General features: G+C 40.2%; 2 protein-coding genes across 9 annotated transcripts in view; one reads left to right on the plus strand and one right to left on the minus strand.

Moving 5' to 3' along the window:
* Positions 1-12,299, minus strand: part of sema3d (sema domain, immunoglobulin domain (Ig), short basic domain, secreted, (semaphorin) 3D) — a 32,933-nt gene extending 20,634 nt beyond the window's left edge. The window contains exons 1-2 of the mRNA XM_077595711.1: positions 12,129-12,299; positions 2,596-2,831 (exon numbers count right to left, since the gene is read on the minus strand). Coding sequence (XP_077451837.1) covers positions 2,596-2,794 — 199 coding nt within the window. The 5' untranslated portion in view covers positions 2,795-2,831; positions 12,129-12,299. The remainder of the gene's footprint in view (positions 1-2,595; positions 2,832-12,128) is intronic.
* grm3 (glutamate receptor, metabotropic 3) overlaps positions 1-22,302 on the plus strand; it is a 197,798-nt gene that overhangs the window by 105,432 nt on the left and 70,064 nt on the right. For 7 of the 8 annotated variants that reach the window (XM_077595698.1, XM_077595703.1, XM_077595701.1 and 4 more), the window contains one exon: positions 16,958-17,013. The gene's annotated coding sequence lies outside the window, so the exon portion shown is untranslated. Of the gene's footprint in view, positions 1-16,957; positions 17,014-19,014; positions 19,035-22,302 lie in introns of those variants that run through there. The other variant, XM_077595705.1, reaches the window with a different exon arrangement.

Consider the following 22,302-nt stretch of genomic DNA (forward strand, 5'->3'; position numbering starts at 1 on the left):
TTTAGCCTGCTGTTTTACTATTGTTACTTAAATGTCCCAAAATCGAGGTAAAACATGTCCAGACAATAAATCAATGGGATAAAGTCATTCACCGAGAAAATGTTTACATTTAAAAAAAAAACGGTGTGTGGTCAAAAAACTTGATTTGCCAACTTTGGTCAAAATTCCCAAACGTTTGACCACATTTTTGGTTTATCAGCCATGCAATAAACCAGATTGAGATGTCTTACTCCAGCCACAATGTGTGAGCCAAATCAACAACCGAGGTTCATTCCTTTGAGGAGAGGTGAGCAACCTGGCAAGAAGAAATATCGACTAAATGACTATTTTAAAGGGACTCACTGTGCCGCGTGTTTACAGAACAGATTAGCGTTGGCCGACGGGGCGAGCTGGCCTAATCTTCCTCCCTTGCCCCGAGTGTGGGGGTGAAAGATATGTAGGGGTACTTTTGAGCATGTGTGGTTGTGAGTGCGAGGGCTTACGCACTGGAGAAGGAATTAAGGCGGATTGTGTGTAGTGGATGAGACGGAGAAGTTCAAATATTGAAGGTTGGTAACCTCGCCAATCCCTCGCACCAAGAGGCTAATCACAGTGTCAATCCTTTCAGAATGACTCCCCACACAGTGAGATTGAGTTTTCCCTTGACTATCACCAAGGACGCCCTATTCCGAGTAGATTCACCATTGGTGTCCTTGGTAACCTTAATACTTTTCTGTCATTGAACGTCTTTCCATCTGTTGTTCATCATCGTGTTGTCCTTGAGACGTTTTATTGGTAGTTTCTTTAACAGATTGTCTGTAGTGTAAAAATATTAAAATACATCTCAGGGGAATTAAATTGTGGATTAGGCTATTGAAGACTTTCTTGTTTATGCTTGGCACATGCGTGTAGATTTTAAATAAGGAAGGTGGAACAAATGGAATTTCAACTGCTAAATTGGTTTCCAGCCAATCACAGGGTACACAGAGATGATCAACCATTCAAACTCATAGCTAGGGACAATACATTTGGCCTAGCATGCATGTTTTGGGAGTGTGGGAGGAAATTGAAGTACCTGCAGAAAACCCACACAGGAGAGGAGAACATGCAAACTCCACACAGGATGTCGGAACCCACCGGGGATTGAACTCTCGGTACTTGGACGTTTGGTCGCCGGACGATTGGTTGCCTGGACGTTTGGTCGCCCGGACGTTTGGTCGCCCGGACGTTTGGGCGCCCGGACGTTTGGTCGCCCGGACGTTTGGTCGCCCGGACGTTTGGTCGCCCGGACGTTTGGTCGCCCGGACGTTTGGTCGCCCGGACCAAACGTCCGGGCGACCAAACGTCCGGGCGACCAAACGTCCGGTCACGGAACTCTCGATTTCAGAACTGTGAGGCCTAACCACTCGTCCACGGAATCACCCTTTAATCATTTTTAAATGCATTAATTTATTTTGTATTAATTGAATTGTATGCATTTGCCCAACCACAGCTACAGTAGTATGTTTTAGGCCCGTCTACGGTAAAACATGGACATAATTCTGACTGACACGGAAGGCTCACCCGTGAATCAGCTGCTTTGATCGCTTTCCCTGACTGAACCTGAGATTTCACGGGCTGCTAACTCCAGCGTGACGTTTGAAGAATGTGCACCGATGAGACCAAGATGCGTCCATCATCTGACCGAGATAACCAAACATGGAATTTTTTCAATCGTCCCACACTCCGAGGTCTAAAAGGGTTTTGTCCCTCGAGAAACAGCTGAGAACAGACAAAGATGCCAAAATACCGGCGAGTGCGCGCTCAGATTCGTACTCCGTCAAAAAGGCTTGGGAAGAAGAACCACATATTTAAAGACTACCTTAACGGCTGAGTAAACACTAAAGAGGAGAATCATAATTCCCAAAGCTACTTGCATTTTATTCATGGTTGACATTCAGGACAGAAATATGGATCTATTTGTAGCCACTCAGACTTTTGGATGCCTTTTGAACAGGGGAAGAACGCTGTAACATCGCTTTACTTTCAGGTCCCCGCCGGGATTTGGGTTTTATGAGCAGGACGGAGATCATAATTTCTGTGGTTTTTGCTACTGATCCTTAGCATAAGATAAAAAAAAAAAAAAAACTTTGAAGTTAAGTTCGTGCAACCCACGGGTCAGAAGTGACCCATTTAGGTAACCTTAACTTATAACGTTTGTTAGTGGTTTCTGAAAAACAAAACAAAAAAAACAGCCCCCCAAAAGGCAATTTATACTCCATTGAGATTTATAGAATTCTATTTTTCCCTTTCATCGTAATTCTTTGCCTGGTGTGCCTTTTAGATACTTAGCTGCGACTTAAAGTTCAAAAGATGCAGTAGAGAGAAACGTTTTTAAAGTTTATTTCCTCTTATATATTTTTTTCTTAGTCCTGTCAATCTCAAGAAAAAAACGATTTTAGTTTTCCCTGGCGCATAATCTCCATTCACTTGGAAATTGGAAGCCAAAACAATAAATAACTATTCCATAACAGGCAATTTTATATTGAGCTAAGCAGTGCACAGTCATAAAAAGGTGGCCGCATAAGATAAAAGAGCCCAAACCATCATACAAATCAACAGTATATCATCCCTTACCTCTTTGGCTCAGTTTGACCCGAGGGACACTTTGTTTGATGCTCACTCCAAACGGGATGACAGCCAACAGCATCAATCCCACTAATGGGACTCCTGGATGGGATAGCGTCCTAATCCCGCCACCATAATTGCTGCCAGACACGCAGCGCGGCGCCCCATCTTCATTTGGACTTGGACGACGAGATCCTTCTTTCGTCATGGCGCGTGGACGCCTCTGATTTCCCCTCTGTGCTGCCCTGGAGAGAAACCGGCGCATAAGATGAAGCCAGGGAGGAGCAATCATATACGCTGACGGGGGGTGTGCAGTAGACTGGGGGGGTCTATTCTAAGACCAGTGCAGGATATATACACACAGTTGTGTTTGTGCCCATTGAGCGGCCTCACCATGGAGCCCTGCAGGCATCTTGCCCTCTCTCCATGATTATCCTACCTCCAAGCTCTTGCCTTTTGTGTTTCTTTTAAACCTGTTTGCTCACAACAAAGGTCACCCCGCCCCTCAAAAAAGAAGAAGTTACAAGTAGCTAGTCAGTCTTAAACAATGCTGTCTTTTATTTAATCCTCTGCCAAAATCATGGGATTTTTTTTCATTGTGGTTACACTTTCATTCGCTGCAGTTCGTATATTGTTTATTCATTCATTCTTTTTCCAAACTGTTTATCCTCACATGGCTCATGGGTGGTGCTGGAGCCTATCCCAGCCAACTATGGGTACACCTTCAATCGGTGGCCTGCCAATCACACAGCACAACGAGACAAACAACCAATCTTACTCATAGCTTAGAACAATTTAGCCTACAATTAGCTTAGCATACATGTTTTTGGGATGTGGGAGGAAAGCGGAGTACCCGGAGAAAACCTACGCAAGCCCAGGAGAACATGCAAACGCACAGTGAGGACCCACTTGGGATCGAACCCTTGACCCCAGATCTGTGAGGCTGATGCGATAACCACTTGACCGCTGGGTCACTCTTTACCAGCACTTGCATCCTTTGTTTTTTCTTTTAACACCCCTCATTTAACTCATTGAAGTCGCAACGAATGAATGCCGTCAGCCCTTCCTGTCAAAATGGATTGGACTTCTGGGTCACCAGCTAAAGCGGCGCTCTGTAAACAGTTAATCATTAGGTTGATCATCTTTGGTCATCTTTTTGTAAACCATTTCAGCTGCCCCCTCTTTGAGAATAATTGTCTTCCACTTTAAGGATGATTTGATATATTCCAGGAACAGATTGCGTGTGTTGAGTTACAATGTTTAATTATACACTCGGCAGTTTGATCAATTCTGAGTTCCAGCTCGTTTCACAGCCATTTGAACCTCTAATCAACCAGGCAAACAATGGCGTGCTTCATGAAGCTCACGCATCCCACGTGTCCTCCCCCTCAGCTCTTGATCATTACATCTCCCTGACTTTTTCCAGCTTCCCTTCCTTGTAAAATAATTAACCTCTCAATGACTGCGTGAACTACCATGTTTTTCGCACTAGAAGTTGCACCAGTCAAAGAATACACAAAGAACTTGAAAACAAGTGTCACTGGACTGTCAGTCTTATTTTTAGAAGGGCAATTTTTCATTTGATCAGAAAACAACAAACCTACGTTGAGATCACAACAGTTAAATGGAGAACAACAGGCTAAATACGTAGTTCTTAAGATAATTACAGTCTTGTGTCAAACTAATTACTGGAGATATCAAATGCATTCATGCAATTATTCCTTCACAAGAAAGGCAGTTTCCATTCTCCCTCTTGACTTGTTTTTAAAAATGTATTTCACATGTCCAGCCTTGACTTGTGCTGTTTAAAATATGAGCCGGGTACACTGACCGAGGGCTATGTTATCAGCTACACTGTAGTAATAAACCAAAGAAGATTAGACCCCGATAAACAGACTGCTGTTTAGTTTAGATGACAAAGTGTGGCACCAAACCGCCTACATAACTTTCAAAGGTTGATACAGAGCTTTTCTTGATAGATGTACAATCAAGCAAAATACTTGAATTTAAATGGATGTACTTCAAAATGTTTTTGTATTTTTTCCTCGCTCTTGGCTCGCGAAAAATCATCTCTATTTTGTAAATGGCTCAAGTGTCAGCAAATGATTATTCAATCAAAAGTCTAGAAATTCAAATGTATTTAACCCATTTGGACGCAATATGTTAAATATTAGTATTTTTCATCTATAAATTGACACAATAATATTAATTGTGGATTAAAAAAAGAGCTACCAAAGATGTTTAGCAATTTTATGATTGTTTAGAATGTGCTAGATAAATTGACTTCTACTCTATAATAGTACAATATTGCCATCCTCTTAAAATTATCAAAAAAAATTGGGAAATGCCCCCCAAAAAAATATTTCCTGGTAAACCTGGGTGGAAAAATGACTTGGGCGATTGTTTTGAGAAGGTGTCCATATGCTATCTCACTGTTAGTAGCATTACAAATGACTTAATTTAACGAGGGAGCTAACTAAAAATGGATAGGGCAGGAAGTGGCAAGGCAGGCCAGATTTAGGTATGACTTACTTTACTACTTACTATTACTTACCTCTACTGTAGTGTGTGTACTACTTTTGAATTAATGGTTTTTCGTTGGCCCATTTCATCACCAACCAAAATTCAGGAATTAACCACTTGAAAGTGTTAAGACTAACTACTCTTCTATCAAATTAACCTTTCCCCTTTCCAGGTCAAGCAAGGTTAAAGGTCCTGGGTTCCAATCTTGACTCTTGACTTGGAAACTTTGTGGATGTTGTAAATTCTGATCCCACGAAGGCCTTGAGGTGGGGTAGCCACTTCTAAAAGTACGGCCTGACAACCAAAGATTTTATCACAGCTCTGGAAAAATGTGCTAATGTCAGTCTGTAATTTAGGAAAACATAATGACTTTATTCAATAAACCCACAGTTGCAAAACAGCGTTTCAGCCTTGAAGCGGACGTCTGTTGTGGCATAAAAGTGCGCAAAAAGCCCTCTGACGTAATTTGGAGGGACAATTCACAGTCCTTTCAGCATGAGAGTCAATAAAATAGATGAAGAGTGACAGCAGGGGTAGAGAAGCATGCAGCTCAGTGCCATGCGAGTTAAATAAACTCTAGTGTTTTCTGGCAGCTGCCTCCTGAACTCCCCTCTGTTGTCTTTGGCAGCGTGGTCGGCTCATGGGAAAGAGGGGGCAATAGTAAACAAACCTGACGACATCCGTGGCAAATTTAAAGGCTACCTAGCGTGCGTGGTGCAGACTTGTTATGTTTCGGAATTGTGAAATCGGGAGATTTTTGGATATATAGGAATTTACTTACTGGAATGTGATATCCAGTGCATCAAAGACAGTGGACCGATGTTGTTAAATCGCATATCCAAAATGCTTGTCCAAGTCCGACCAAAATTAATTAGTTTTTTCCATATTCTAAATCACACCTGTCAAAGTGTCGGCCCGGGGGCCAAATCTGGCCCGCCGCATCATTTTATGTGGCCCGGGAAAGTAAATCATGAGTGCCGACTTTCTGTTTTAGGATCAAATTAAAATGAAGAGTATAGATGTATATTAAATTTCCTGATTTTCCCCCTTTTAAATCAATAATTGTAATTTTTTAATCATTTTTTTCTGTTTTTAGTTCAAAAATCATTTTGTAAAATCTAAAAATATATATAAAAAAAGCTCAAATAAACATTGTTTTAGATCTATAAAAAACTGAATATTCAGGGCTTTTAATCCAGTTCTTTTAATCCATTTATATAAAAAAAATCTAAATATTATATCTAAAATAGTCCGGCCCACGTGAAATCAAGTTGACGTTAAAGCGGCCCCTCGAACCAACCCGAGTCTGACACCCCTGTTCTAAATTGTTGTTTAATCCCATTGTGGACTGAACAAAAGTGGCAAAATGCAAAAGTATCACCTCTATCACTAATATGAATAAAAGGAAAGTCTCTTTGACATCTAACCTGATATTTTAAATCATATTTCTGTCGATTTGCTGGGTTTGTTATTGTTTCTTCCATTTTGCTTACAAATTCTCACAGTGCAAGCGGCAACTATATTTTAATACACATCTCTTTGTTGTTTAATAATACGACCTTTTTATAAGGCTAACCTGATTGGATGCTCTTAATTGTCCTTCAGTATGAGTAAACTAGCGTGATTGGTTGTTTGTCTCCTTGTGTCCTGCGATCTGCTAGCCACCAATTCAGCCAGCCAATAATACTGATTGAATAGTGTGTGTTTGTGCAACTGGTAATTAGTCGCCAAAGTTTTTGCAAGGCCGTCTCAATCAGCGGTAGGTGCAGCCTTGGGAATTCTCGCACGTGGACCACCCTTAACGAAGCAGTTAGTGACAAACCAGGTGCCCCGTGGAGAATGCCATTATCAAATCCTTCCATCTTCCCCGTGACAAGGTGCATTAGTGTGGCGATTTGTCGGGTCCCGGCCACTGAGCAGACGTAACAACGTGGATAATTGTTCCGAACTCTCGAGACGTTTTCTGTTTTTCTTGGCAGAGCTCAATCAGTTTTCCTTTTTTTTCAGGTTAACCTTGCGTTTAGGCAAGCATGCGACTCCCTTGTGATTCCATGTGAGTTCATGTCTCTGAAAACACGGGTCGGCCACCCGGACGCGTTTCTGCTGTTTTCATTGTAAAACTAGCGATGGGAAGCCTTACATTTTGAATTAGCTTTTTTTGTTGCTGCAAATCAAAATATATTTATTCATTTTCTGTACCGCTTATCCTCACAAGAGTCACAGGGTGCTTAAGCCTATCCCAGTCATTATCGAGCCCTGTAATAATAATTAATTCCACCGTGGGAAATGATGAAGTCATGTCAATGTTGCATGCAGTGCACCTTGCCACGTTGTCATCATTTTTCAACTAAACAGGGATATACTTTAGTATATTCTGCTATAAAGTGAGTTGATTGTTTTTGTTTCTTACTGATTGATGCACCCTCTTCCATCACATAAGCTGCCCTGACTGTCTGAGACTAGTAAAACTTCCATATTGTTCACATACAGTAAATCTAAGCCTACCCTCCTTGAAAGTTTATTGGCTTGTTTTGCTGACTGAGCCAATCAGTGTGATCTCTCCGAAGCACTCGCTATGACAGACACGCATCATGCACAGGTCCCTTCTTATTTTAAAAAAAAAAAAAAGACAAAAACATCTCCCTCGCCTAGAGACAAAAATTCCCAGACATTTTATCCGACCCTCGGGCATCAGGGAGGCATTATTAATCACTAAATTGAGACTCGAGGAACTTGGAATGTCTAACGAAGGGATGATTTAATACTGTCAATGTCACAACTCACTTTTGTCATTTCATCTGTAGTCAGATTCTATTCCTAATTTAACTAACATGCTAACCCATACAAAAACATAGCAATCAAGTACACAAAACTGGTTTTGCGTACCATAACACTTTGTACATTCACTGACGAAAATCTTGAGCGACAAAATCCTACAATTTTTTTTGACAATGTTATGATTACTTGTCTTTTTGTATTATTTTTTATTTTTTTTACCGCAACCATTTTTCTTTTCTCAAGCTAAAAGATCAAGGCAGCGGACTCAATGTCATTGAAACGGGATGTTGACCTCAAACAAGCACGACTGTGTACATAGCTTTGACATTACACGGCATGGTCTGTTTTTTGCTAATCAGCGTGAATGAGAACTCCATGGCCCAAATAATTACAATGTGTGGACATCTCAATGTCAAATATGAAGTCACAAGCAATGAAACTAGCTGAGCAAGACACATTGTGGCATACAAGGCCTTCAATGTGTTTTCCATGGAAACTTCAACAGGTTTTGCGGCCATGAAGGAGGTTTGATTTTCCCACAGACGTTTTACCTTCTAATAAAAACGCTAAATCATAATTCCGCCAGCTCTTTTGATCACGGAATGATTTGGGGCTGGATTTATGACGCACAGTCACGGTGTTGCATGTTTTGCATCACTTATTTCATGATATTACTCTGAAAAAAAAATGACCTCACAGGACAATCTCTGTCCAAAATCAAAGAATGCCCCCATGGGAGGACGTTCCAGTAGAATTCCTTCTGTTTTGGAAGGGAATATAAAGTTTCCAGACAGCACCAAGGAACACCGATAGAATTTCAAACCCCCGAGCTGCGCCTGTCTTTTGTTTTAATATCTGCATATTACATACTCTCCGTTTTTAACGTCTTCAGAAATTATAAATTATCAAAAAGGCTCCACATGTTGACTATACGATTTGCAATGATGAATGTTCAACAGGGTTAACAGTTTATCATTGTCTTAACACACTTCCCACTACAAGATAATCAGTCAGGGTACTATTACAGAGGCAACTAAGAATCAAGCATTTGTAGGTTTTCATATATTGGACATGGAGATGTGTAAATGAAGCACAATTATCAAGATCTGAATATGTCATGATAGGATTTGCGATTGTGGTTAACATTCACAATCTTTGTAAATGACATCATTGCTCAGGATAGGGCGACTAGCGCCAAACTGCTAACTCAACCGCCCCTGCAAAATAGGTTGAACATCTATCGCCATCTCTAGAAGCCAGTGGGTTAGCTACAGATGTTCCTCTACTTACAAAATTAATTGGTTCCAGAAAGTGAAGTCTGCAGCTTGCGTTGCTTCATTTCCTTATGTTTATATGATATACCTTTGTTGATGTTTCCTAAATTGGACAAATGATCGTATATTGGAAGAATAATTTTCAACCTGAACATTTCGTAAGTTGAAACATTCGTAAATTCTGTAAAGACCGAGGATGAAACACGACTCTTAACAGAAGGCACACCACGGGATTACCAAATTTCTCATCCAAAGTCTCATGAAGTGTTATGAATATCTGGGAATACTTCCGTCAAAGCTCCAAAACCAAAGCGGATATGAAAGTGATACAGCTCGAGTCAATGGCCGGAGGCTCTGATAGTAACAGAAGGTTACCGGATCTGGTGTTTATCAGGATATATGGAAGCGGAGCGAAGTGGAAACAAACTGAGACTGAAAACACGGTGTAACCAAGACGTGGATGAAAACGCCAAAAGCCTTTGTGGATGCGGGACAATAAAACACGAAACCCGACTCACAGCCACCAGGGCGTGACCCCAGCAGGCCGCGCCGCGCTGAATTTGTATGAGCGCGCATGTTCCAGCATATACGAGGAACTTAATCCGTCGGGAGGCTCGCGGGCAGATGGGAGCAGCGGGCCATGAAAGTGCTATGTGACAGCTCTAAGTGCTCTCACTTGTCTTCCCGTTGCCCGGAGGAAAGCGCAGTCACAGCCGCCAACTCGCGGCGCTATTGTCCTTTGCGTACCGGCGATGGATATTTTTACATGTGGTTTGCATATTGCTTTACCAGGCTTGGGATTTTTGGGGGAAGTGAAGTTTTGTTTGCGTGTTGGTTATTCGGGCTGGGTTTGAAAGTGTGGAAAATGGAAAACATTAAGGAATGCTAACCGATGTGTGGATTTGGCATGAATATTTTGACTCTGACCCCTGAACCGTTTAACTTATTGGATATCGACAGGGGTAGGTGTCCAATCGTATTTGGCTGGGAGAGGTGAGTGGCATGCAAAATAAAGCATACAGAGGGGGGAAAAGTGATCGCAGATTTGCCATAGACATCACCAACCATTTTAATAGATCATTAAAAAATCTTGGAAGAGTCGGCCAACTAAAGAAAAAATGTTTTTAAAGCAAGAACTGCTATTTTATTATCAGAATTCTGGCGTTAAAGAATTCTGACAATAAATTCAAGATTTTCACTTTAAAGTCATAATTCTAACTCTAAAGAATTCTGAGAGTAAATACAAAATTCTTTGAAGTGAGCATTCTTCATTTTGACAACATTAAAAAGTCACACTTCTGACATGATTCTTAGAATTCTCACTTCAAAATGAAAATCTGGATTTTGCTCCAGAAAGGTGCATCCTGAACTATTATTTCCTTGGGCCAATTCAACCTAGACAGAATGTCTGCTTGCGAGCACTTGGCACCTCATCACTGTGGACTTTGCAAACTTCACAATTGCCGAACATGGGCTTTCTCCTAGACTTGTGGGACGGACTCCGTGCTCACGTAGAACCCGAACTGAAGAAAAAAAAACATAATGGCTCCTGACAAGAGCCAGCTCCACTTTCCCATTCCGCAACTCTAATAGAAAGTGGATTAGGACAGAGCTCGTCATTACCTGTCAACACCTCCTTGTTTTAGACCACATGGGACGTCCAATGATGTCATTTTGGGGGTCATCTTTCTCTTGAAACTTGCCAGAAACCCTGATTTTAGCCATCTTGTCCAAATTTCTCATGCACATCAGAACTGATTTTTAATTTCTAATACTTAATTGGACTTGTTTGTGTTCATCGTTTTTCGATCAAAGGCCCTTGAATCAAATCCTCGCAGAATACCGTAACTTTCTAAAGAATTACTAATGTAATATACCATCATGAAACTACTTGGCATTACTCAAAAAAATTCCTGCCGCCTATAGCCACCCCAATAATATTTTTCTAGATCCGCCCCTGTGTGATGGGAATTGCAAAAAAACGTGAGTGGAGAGCAGGTCCTCCAGACAAAAGCCACACTTTTTTTTGTGTGCTACCACACGTTGAATGTTCAACACTTAAAGTGGAACGTTTGACACACAATGAATTTGAGGTTGGGCGTGCTCCAAAACGTGAAGCGAAATCGGTCGTCTCGCGATGCAGACTCATAAAAAAAACCCATACGTGCTGTCAGTTGAAGATTCTAGAATCGAGATCTTTATTGTCATCTGGATAGTAAAACAGACACATTATTTGCGTGCCTTTCTTTACAAGGACAGAAAAGGTAAATAATATAAGGTGGGAAAGTGAAAAGAGAGGAAAAAAATGATGCAGAACAGACCAGCTTTTGTGGAACATGTGGAAGAGTGTTGAAATATGGATGTGAGATAGTGGTGGGATTGAATTAATGGCTGCCATTGACGGCAGTAGCTGTTACATTCCATCTCGGCTAGGAGTCAAAATGGATTGGACATCTTTGGCCGTCAATGGTAGCCATTCAGTTAAATCGTGTGCCATTGCTGCCATGCTACTCTTCTTGTTTAGCACTTTTTTAATCAAAGTGGCACACTGGTTAATAATTACTGCCTGCATATAAAAACTGTCTCAAAATTTTACAGAAATGCTGCTTTTTAAGAGCTTGTATCAGATTTTAGGTTTGATAGCATTATTAATTTGAAACATCTTCATTGGACATTATTTATTTATGTTTTTCAGCATGCATGTTTTTCCACACACTTTAAGGTAAAAAAACACAAATATCTCCAGACTCATATTGACTTTTTACTATCAAAATGACAATTTATCTTTAAAATTGGTCCAACACCTTTAAAAAGTACTTGACAAACATTCACATTAGCTAGGAATGCAAGACAAAAGTGGCAATAATTATTTACTTCCTAATGTAATAATGTGAAACTGCGCAAACACACACCCACTCAAAACGATGATTCCGCCATCCCCAAATTGAAATGAATCTTGCATCTTACCTGCGCTAAACTTTGCCTTCCTCACATCTGCCACATGGCCACAGCTGCCCTCAAAATTGGGAAAAAAAGGAAAAGAAACGGCAGCAGCAGCAGGAACAGTTGCCACTCCTTCCGTCCAACTCCAAACACACACACACGTGAGCAAGCGAGCGAGTCTGATAGTGTGAGCACTTTTCCCCAAAATATGTCCACTCCCCTCGCATCTAGCGCTCTTGAACTCTGCGTGCACTCCAAGCGTGTTTGCGTGTGTGTGTGCTTGTGTGTTAGACTGCAGGCTGGCCCCTAGGGGGACAGACCACTCACTTCTAATTGGACCACTAAGCGGTGCGAGGGGCCTCTCAGCATTTGGAGATGGAGGAGTTTTGCAAATGAGTGGGAGTAATATTTGAAATCTACGCAGAGGATAAAGAATGTAGTGTTGTCTCTGAGCAATTTTACTGTGGTGTTTTTTGGTTTAAAAGTCTGTTAAGTTACATTTTCTAAGTAGAACAACATTGGCTATGTTTACCTGCACAGGTAAAAGCCTAATTGGAATAAAAATGCTTCGTGGACGTAATCTGTTCCGATTATGATTTAGTTCCGAAAGAGAGGGTGTGTACATGGGTTTATAATCCAATCGGCATGCGCAAAGATTTATTTTGAGAAACCATCTTCAAGGTGCATGTCTGTGACGTCATCCTGGTGTGTCTGAGATGAACACCTCACCACCTTTCTGGGATAATTTATATATTTATTATGAACATTTTTTTCTTCAAACTTGAAAACTGTTCATTTACCTGTGAATCACATATTCGGCCTTTCATGCAACTTTAAAAGCCCCAAAAAGTCCAGTAAAATATTCGTCCACGCTTGTCTTTTGTTTACATTTCAACAACTGTGTGATTATAATTTTTCAAGCTGGCAACTAACGGACTCTAAAACTTGTTTTTTGTTTCTGCTGGATGAATGGAGCATGGTACTAACTTCCAAATGTTTTTTTGGTATCCGTATTTCCCAGTTTGGCCTGTCATGAGACTGTTTTAATTTTCGCTCAAATGCGCATTAGGAAGTCAAAGGGTTAAAATAGCAATTGACATTAGTTGTTAGGAAATGATTTTTTCGGACTAAACGTGTGATGCATAAACTCGCAAGTCCAATTTTGGAGTTATCTTGTACAAACTACTATAAACAAAGCATACTTAAGAAATCTTAGTTAAATGATATTAATGTCAACATTCTTTTGTACTGGGAAGGGTCCCAGTTGAAATGACTTGGAACCCTATTGCTTTCAAGGGGAGCAAAATAATGGAATTCCTAACTTCCAAACATCTCCCAAGTCTAATGACAACTCGCTATCTGCCTCGGAAACCGTCGTTTTCCTTCTGCGGGCGGGACGACTTGGCATCACGCCTTCCAGACAGGAGTGTGCGGCCTTTGTCCCCAGTCTCATCTCTAAATAAACACTCATTTCTTCGGCTTGCCTGGTACACACACAAACACACATGCACAGTCACAGACCCCTCACCCCCCTTCATTTTGGCACAAGTGTTGGAAGCTTCAAAGCACACACAAGGGTGTCGTTAACAGTGAGCTGTAGATTTGGACATGATTGCTTTTCGCTCATCTGACAATGCGTTTTGAAGTTGGACGAAGCCATTGTGGTCACGGTGGTTTTAGGGTTGTGCTACCTACCTTCCAGGCGGAGGTTATGGGTCAAAACAGTCCTCCCTGCCTGCTGGGAGAGATGTGGCCAGGGTGTGGACTTCCCCTAAAATAACACACGCGTCATAAATCTAGCGGTGATGAACAGCATGGATGACACATATATGTGAGGGGGAATAAATGAGGGTTTGTCAATTCATTTCAGTGAGTATCTGGTCTATTTTTGTAGGTTTTTAACTTGTTTTACATTTGTTTAGGATTTTTTTTTACCTTTCAATGCCAGACAACAACCATTATTCATTTAGATTAAAAAAAATGTCATTCTGGTCAAATGATAATGAAAGTTTAATAGTAGCTTGCTTATGCAGTTTTCTTTAAAGAAGTGTAAAATTTTAGAATACATTTGAAAATATTTGGAAACAATAACAAAATGAATACATTAATTAATATTTAAAAAGCCTTTTAAAAAATATGCAACCTCATGAGAAGTGGTTCAGAAAATGAATGCATTTTTATTCATTCATATAGAAATATATGTACATAAACAGGATTAATATGGTGCACTTAATATCATGTCATCTGTGTGAGTAGTGTAATGAATTTGGGGCTTTTTTTGCAATTAAAAACAGTTATAAGAAAATAATGTGCATGTTAAATGACAAAACCGGTTCTTCTATACTAGGTAATGTGTACAAGCCCAAAGCAGATGAGTACCAGATGTTCGGATGCTCGGATACTTTCAGCAGGAGCACTGAAAAAAAATAAAAAGTAGTGCTTTCGCATTGTATCTCGCCTTTAATGACGTTGTGTTTTCTGTTGCAAATGAATTGAGAGTTGTTTGTGGATCCTGGGGAGGCTCGTTCCCAGAGCAGCTGTCAACTTGTTTCAAATTCCATAGCAAAAGCTCGGTGACAGCCCAGCAAGGGGTTCTTTCATCCAATTAGGCTTCGGTGGGCTTTATTCAAAGTGAAGAACCCGGTGACAAAACTGCCTGTTTTTATCTCACACAACACACATTTTTACATCTTAAAATTTGAACATCATAATCACCCATAGCAACCTAGCTGTCTTACTCATTTTACTAAAAGTACATCAACATTACCTCAATCTCTATTTGCAGAATGCACAATCCAAAATGTCCTCTGCAGCGTACTTAGACATCACACTACACATACTTTTACGTTTTCTATTTTAGACTTTTGACATCATAACTACATAACTAGCCATATGAAAGTATGTCAATCTTTCCTCCCAGAATGCAAAACCCCCAAAAAGTCCACTTTGGTGCACATAGACATCACACCAAATACATTCTAACATGTTCCGTCACCCTCGCGACCCTTATGAGGATAAGGCTTAAGAAAAGAAATGGAATTATCCATTAGAATATCGCTGATGCTCTAAAAACGACAGCTAAGTTATCTCCTTGGTAAGAGAGCAGGCCAGCCAAATATTTTCCATGTTTCGGGATTAACTCGTGTTTTATTGGACCAAAAAAATCCACCTCTTATTCATGGTTTTGGCTTTTGTCAGTGTCCCGGAGCTCGTAATCCTCCAAGCTTTTGGCAGGTGATGCAGCGCAGAGGTTAATTTATAGACTCCCCGTGACCGAAAGGCTTTGCGAAATGAGGTGCGAGCGCACAAACGCCAGTTTTATGAGAAGCCTGCCTGTCTTTGCTGAAAGTTATTTCATACAAACGCTCATGCGGCAACAGCAGTACAATCTGTGACTCATTTCACGCAGCAATCAGGAAGATCTCCCGAAAAAGGCCGGCCAGTTGGCCGGCGACTCCCACACACGAACATTGTGAGATTTTTAATGGCGTGGTAGCTTAGTCCTCATTTGTTTATCTTGATTACATGCAATGCCACCTATCAGGCACAAGCTGGAGCAAGTCTTTATCAAGGTCAGACGTCCAATCATGTACCTTATCTTAAGTAGACTCAAGAAGGGAGGGCTATCATTTGTAAGCCTGCTCACAAGAGCAGTAAACAGTAGGATTTAACCCTTTATATGGCGCTCATTTCATTCATTGGCATACATTCAGGGTGCTCAACGTCCAATTCGTTTGGATTGAAAGGGGTGAAATGGCGCTTAAAAGATGAGCATTTACAGCCAAAAGTCCAAGTTTAAAACAATTGGTCACCTAGTAGTCAGTGAGTTGAATTCTATAATTGTATATTAAGTATTATCAACTTTATGGTGGTTTTTGGTTTTCATTCATTTTTATTGTATTCATTATGTTTTAGTAATATTTCATTCCTTTTTAATTTTGTTTCTTCATGAAATACAAAGTGAAACCTGGCTACCACATCACATTTTGATCCCCGGACGTTTGGTCGACTGGACGTTTGGTCGACTGGACGTTTGGTCGACCGGACGTTTGGTCGACTGGACGTTTGGTCGACCGGACGTTTGGTCGACCGGACGTTTGGTCGACCGGACGTTTGGTCGACCGGACGTTTGGTCGACTGGACGTTTGGTAGAACGGACGTTTGGTCGACCGGACGTTTGGTAGAACGGACGTTTGGTAGAATGGACGTTTGGTAGAACGGACGTTTGGTAGAACGGACGTTTGGTAGAACGGACGTTTGGTAGAACGGACGTTTGGTAGAACGGACGTTTGGTCGCCAGGTTCGCTCGCTGTCAAATTATGACAGAGAGTTTACTGTTGATATTTTGATATTAGATATTTAGATATTAAACTCACTCTCGCTCTCTCTGTCGTGATTATAATTTTGAGAGCTGGTTTCAACAGTAACAACCCGGCGACCAAACGTCCGTTCTACCAAACGTCCGGTCGACCGAACGTCCGGGGACCAAACGTCTTTTGACCAAACGTCCGAGTACCCAGTAAGCTACAATTGTAACCAAAATGCAAATATTTTAGTCTAAATAACCCAAAATGTGATGATCTTCAATGCAGATGCCAGGTCTTCAGTATTTAGTTTTATCTTAGATAGTCACATGCCATACTTTTTCAGTCTATATTAAAAACAAAAAAACTAAAAAAAAACACCACCTATTGGTTTATTCTCTGCCAGCCCTTCTAGTTCAATTGGATCGAACCTCTAGTAGTGATAAATTCATCAAAACAGTTTTAATTTCAATTTTTAAGAGCCGCATGATTCGACACCTGCCAAGACATTGAAAGAGTTAATCTTTACTTTTCTTTTTTTTCCCCAAGGTCTGATGGAGGTTCACTGTTTTGCCCCCTGCTGAGAACACCACCAGGAAATAGAGGTTAGTCCCCCTAATTGTGTTAGCGGACCCCCAAGACAGTGCATTGAGTTTTCCACAACAACAACACACCACTTTTCCACACCGCTCGCATATTCACACCAACATTAGCTGATCATTATCCCCAAACAAAATGTTCAGCGGGATTCCAAACTAACAAGATTTGTTACGTTAGCTCGTATCGCCAACACCAATCTGACCCCGGCAAGACGGCGACAGCTTCAAACGTCGGCGGCTGTGGCAAAATCCATTCAATCCAATTAAATGCGCATAAACAAAAAGGGTCACTTGGGAGTAAACACACGCGTGCGCAGAGAAGTGCCACGTTTTGTTTTATTTTTCATGTCTTTGCCTTTGTCAGCGATGGCCTTGTGTTGGAGCGTGTGATCATTTATTTATTTACAGCTTCGCTCGCACTTGCGAACTGAGGCTTTTTGAAGGGAATTTACACAACAATACACATCAAATCGGGGGTAGGAAGTCACAAAAACTGATACAGTCGTGGTTCCTTGAGATAGGTAGGAGTAGAAGTTCTCTTATTATGCTCATTGTTTATGACCCCCCCAAAAAAGAATGCATTATGTTGGTCATTTAAACTTTGGATTTTACGTAGAGAATTCAAAATCTGGGGTTATGTAACTTGATGTTTTTAGTTACCCTAAGTTATTTAAGTGTTTATTGTGAACTTGAGTCAATAAGTTGATCAATTGTGTGAAATTAGTATGAGGCTCAATCCCATGTCTTCGACCTGACTTAAACTGAATTTCAGTTACTTAAAATGTTGAGTTTGCAGTGTTTTATTCTTTTTGTTTTCTATCAATGCTTTAGAATTTTGGTGAAAAAGGTCAAATCCAAATATTAATCAAGTTTTTAGGCTAACACAGTTGTTGTTTTTTAATTCTGTGTAATTTATGTCATAATTCATGTAGTCACTCTGATTCAAAAGTATTTTTTAAATCTCAGAATGGGCAATTAATTCAAATCCCGTAATTTAATATGATAAAAATGTCAAGAATTAAACTATGCATAATTGTTATACCATAACAATTTCATGCTTCAACATTTTATACCTACAAAACCCATAAGGGCAGTGAAATATATACATCTATATATATATATATATATATATATATATATATATATATATATATATATATATATATATATATATATATATATACCATGGCTATGAATTAATATACTAAGAAGAAAGAAAACAGCATAATTACAATTATTAATCGTTTAAAATTAAAGGCCGTACTACGCTATTTATCTCTAAATTCCAGAAAAAGCCCAAAATTGCTCTACCTTTTAAGCACAGGTTTTTGCAACACTTTATTGTGTAATTCTACTTATAATAAACTTGCTAACCAAACTTCTTGTTTGCATAAAAACAGACTTTCCTCCTCAAAAGAACCCAAAATATCGAAAAAGTTATTAAATCTATACATGGACCACTTTTCCTAATCTCTTACTCGCAGAAGCGAGGAGGAAAGAACCAATCACAGGCGGGAAGGAGGAAATGGCTGCGCTGTTATCTTGTCCTCACTTGTAAAAATGAATGTTGTTTAAAGGAAAATGCGCTCCCACACTTCATCCGCATTGAAGTTCAGCAAAAAAATTGACTCTGCACAACCCAAAAAAAACATGCGACCATCACGGAGGCGTTTTCCTGCTGCTGTTGATTTTTTTTGGCGGAATATGCAGACTAAAATGTTTTTCTGACATTCGGCACGGACCCTCGCATTCCTCTTCGCTTTAAAAAACATGACATATATATAATCCAATTAGAAATACAATTACTTTTTAAATTTTTCTTTGGACACGTCTGCTTTTATAGACTAGGATCGCATCTCACTAACATCGAGAATGGAAAAGCTTTATATATTCATTGGACTTTGGACGCCGTTGGCGCCGTCCTCCCGTGTTCACTTGGACGGTTGTACACGTGCTGATGCAAGGCAGCTGTGCGCTTTTATCGCGGCAACCTCTCACGCATCCAACAGCTGCTCTCACTGCGTTAAGTAAATATTCCAATCCTATGGTAACGATTTTCTTTTCCGCTTTGGAGTTTCACAGATTGATAGCAGGTTTTATCGCTTTTGATATGACAAACAAACCCGACTGTCTGTCTCGATGTGGCTTTGGCACACTTACAGTGTATTGCATTATTGTATTTTTTAACTCATTGGCTGCCATTCAGCAGCAAAAAACAGCTAAATGCGAGTATTTCTGTTTCCGTGCCATTGACGAGGCATCCAGAAATTCAAACATGGCGGCTGGTGTGCATCCAGCTTCACCAAAATGCTGGTCTGCTATTGTTCGCAATCACTAAAATGGGCAAAATGCCTCCCACAATGCCTGTTACTCTCGCGTGCTCAATTCAAACTTTAATTCCATAACCATGCCAATAATTTCTATTGCTTGCCAGACGATTTCGCTTTACCATTCCAACTCTGGAACTAATTCATGTCGTAACTTGGGGGTCCACTGTAGTTGGATGAAACATATCGCTAGGAACACGAGTACTCCGTGATTGTTTACTTCAGTATTTTCACCCCATCCAGATTGTTTGATCCAACGAATGAACGGTGTTTGCGCTTGCGTAGGCTTGTTGTCAAATCTTGGGTCGCTTGCAAAAATTGCAATTTAAAAAGTAACTACACCAAAAAAATCCAACATATTTTGGTACAGACCAAAGAAAGCCAACTATGGACTGTCTATGACTGACTGGTACACGGTCGATTGGTCGCCGGTCTTTTGGTCGCCGGTCTTTTGGTCGCCGATCTTTTGGTCGCCGGTCTTTTGGTCGCCCGAAAGGTAAGTGATAATTACCATTTAAATCATTGTCCAATTCCCTTAATACAAACTGCGAATTACTATTTAGTCATACTTAATGCCCTAGTAATTATTAGACTAAAGAAAAGCTCAAAATTTCCCGGACTTTTATTGTTTTTTGTTGGAGAACTTGTTAAGACCTTGACTGAGGTAGCTTCTTAAAGGGACAACGCATGTACATACAAACTCTTATACACTCACACTTCGGCTCAGTGAAACTGCTCATGGCCATTGTTGGCTTTTATTGATGCATAGACCGTGTTGTTTTACATTGTTTTGACGCCGGTCTTTTGGTCGTCGGTCTTTTGGTCGTCGGTCTTTTGGTCGCCAGTCTTTTGGTCGCCGGTCCTTTGGTCGCCCGTTGTCGGGGTGACCAAAAGACCGCGACCAAAAGACCGCGACCAAAAGACCGCGACCAAAAGACCGCGACCAAAAGACCGCGACCAAAAGACCGCGACCAAAAGACCGCGACCAAAAGACCGGCGACCAATCGACCGCACACGGTTAATATACTCCAAGTGTCAACTTTTGACGATCTGTCCACTGTCTTGACAAATATCCAGAAATGATTAATCTCCAATTGTAGCACCACTGTAACATGTAAAATTACAATGAGTGAAATTGAAGACAAGTCCATCTTGAAATTGACTTTCCCACTGTTTGCAGTTGGGTGGGCGACTTGTCAAAAACATCTTGCAATAGTTAAAATATTAGCCCACCCAACAGGGGTGTGACACATATTTACTGTGAAATAATATGTTCATATTTGATATTTTAACCACATGTAGACAGATTTACAGACAGCTTGACAACTTGAACACTCTATATAAATAACAAATTGTATAGAATACATTCGAAAACGCCACTCAACTTAATTTATTGATGACTATAAAAACAATTTCAGCTGTAAGTGTTGTACAGTACATCACCTTAAACATAAAACAATATAAATATATCAATACTAAGACTAATTTAAAATAATTATACACTCCCATGGAATAGAAAAGTGCTTCCTGTACATTTAGAATAGTAAAACGAAGGAATGTCATCCGTTGCCAGGGTTCAAGATCTCTCCACTGACCAGTATTGGTTTTGGAAACATACTTTAATAAACTCCAAAGAAACTGTACTGATACTTACATATGATTTTCGTTTTTTCACATTGGGTACAGCAACTAAAGTTTTACAGTACACAAATGTCAGTTTACCTTGAAAGCAAAAGTTGAAGCAGACATTCACAGGTGACATTTTTAAGGCTACATGGCCGTTTAAAGGACACGCATCGTTTTTCTTGACCTTATACCGGTTTTAGCTCGCCATCGGCGAAATGAATCGCTGTAAATTGCACCCGCATCCTGTGGGTTTGCTGGAGCGGAACAAGCACGAGGAGGGGAAGAAGGAGACCAGATAGATTTGGTGATAACGTCATTGCTTCAACTCTTAACAAAATGCAGTCAATGTTTTGGGGTTTTTATTGGCGTTCTTTAAAACAACAAACGTGATCCTCATAAATTGTAGCCGAAATAAACGACCCTGTTTGTTCTCATCATCCTGACTGAACAGCTTTTATATTTATTGTTGTACTGATACCATTTTTTGGTGTCCTGTTTGGTATCAACCAAAGCCAAAACTGTACTGAGACTGAAAATTTTGAATTATTTTAACAATTACTGACTGAAGAGTCGCCTCAGTGTGAAACAATTTGCTATCATGAGCGAATAAACCGACAAAACTGTACTGATACTAGAAATTTTCTCCCAATCAAAAATAGATCAGAGTTTGGCGCCGTCACTGGGAGCCAATCAGTTAACAAATTCCCCATAAAGAGTTAAGGCACGTCTACGTTTCCCAAAAATCTGAACAAATCTGGAATGCCGAGCAGCCTGAAGCAGTTTTTGTTTCACCTTTTTTTGACCTGCTTTCCTCCTGGAGGGAATTTCTACAATTTGTTTGGAATGTCTGTGAAAACGTGTAAAGTCTGAATGAGGAATGGTCATGAGAATGGATTCATATTTTGATTACTATAATTTCTAGTTAAAAAACATGTGGAAAACATGAGAAGGTGATTTGCTAATATGTAGATTTTGGAACAAAGTAATGGTAAAATTGTTGGATCGGAAGAAAATACAGGTGGTAGTAAAGGATATTTGGTCAATTACTTGTCCTTTACCCAAACTGTGATTGATTAACCCAGGGTGTGTCCAAACTTTTTTCCTCCAAGGTCCACTTTCCAAAAAATCAGGATGCATGGGTAATTTTGAAAGAGAGGTTCAGAATTAGAAGAAAAAAATGTCTGGGTTGCGGGGTGCTGGAGCGTATCCCACCTTAGTCTGGTCGCGGTAAAATATTCATACTATTATATATATTTTTAAGTATTAACTCATTGGTTGTCATAGACGCCGATGGACGTCCAATCTATTTTTAGAGAAGGCTGCAATCATTCTTAAAAAGAAA

The sequence above is a fragment of the Stigmatopora argus genome, chromosome 3, assembly GCF_051989625.1.
Source record: "Stigmatopora argus isolate UIUO_Sarg chromosome 3, RoL_Sarg_1.0, whole genome shotgun sequence".
Classification (NCBI taxonomy): domain Eukaryota; kingdom Metazoa; phylum Chordata; class Actinopteri; order Syngnathiformes; family Syngnathidae; genus Stigmatopora; species Stigmatopora argus.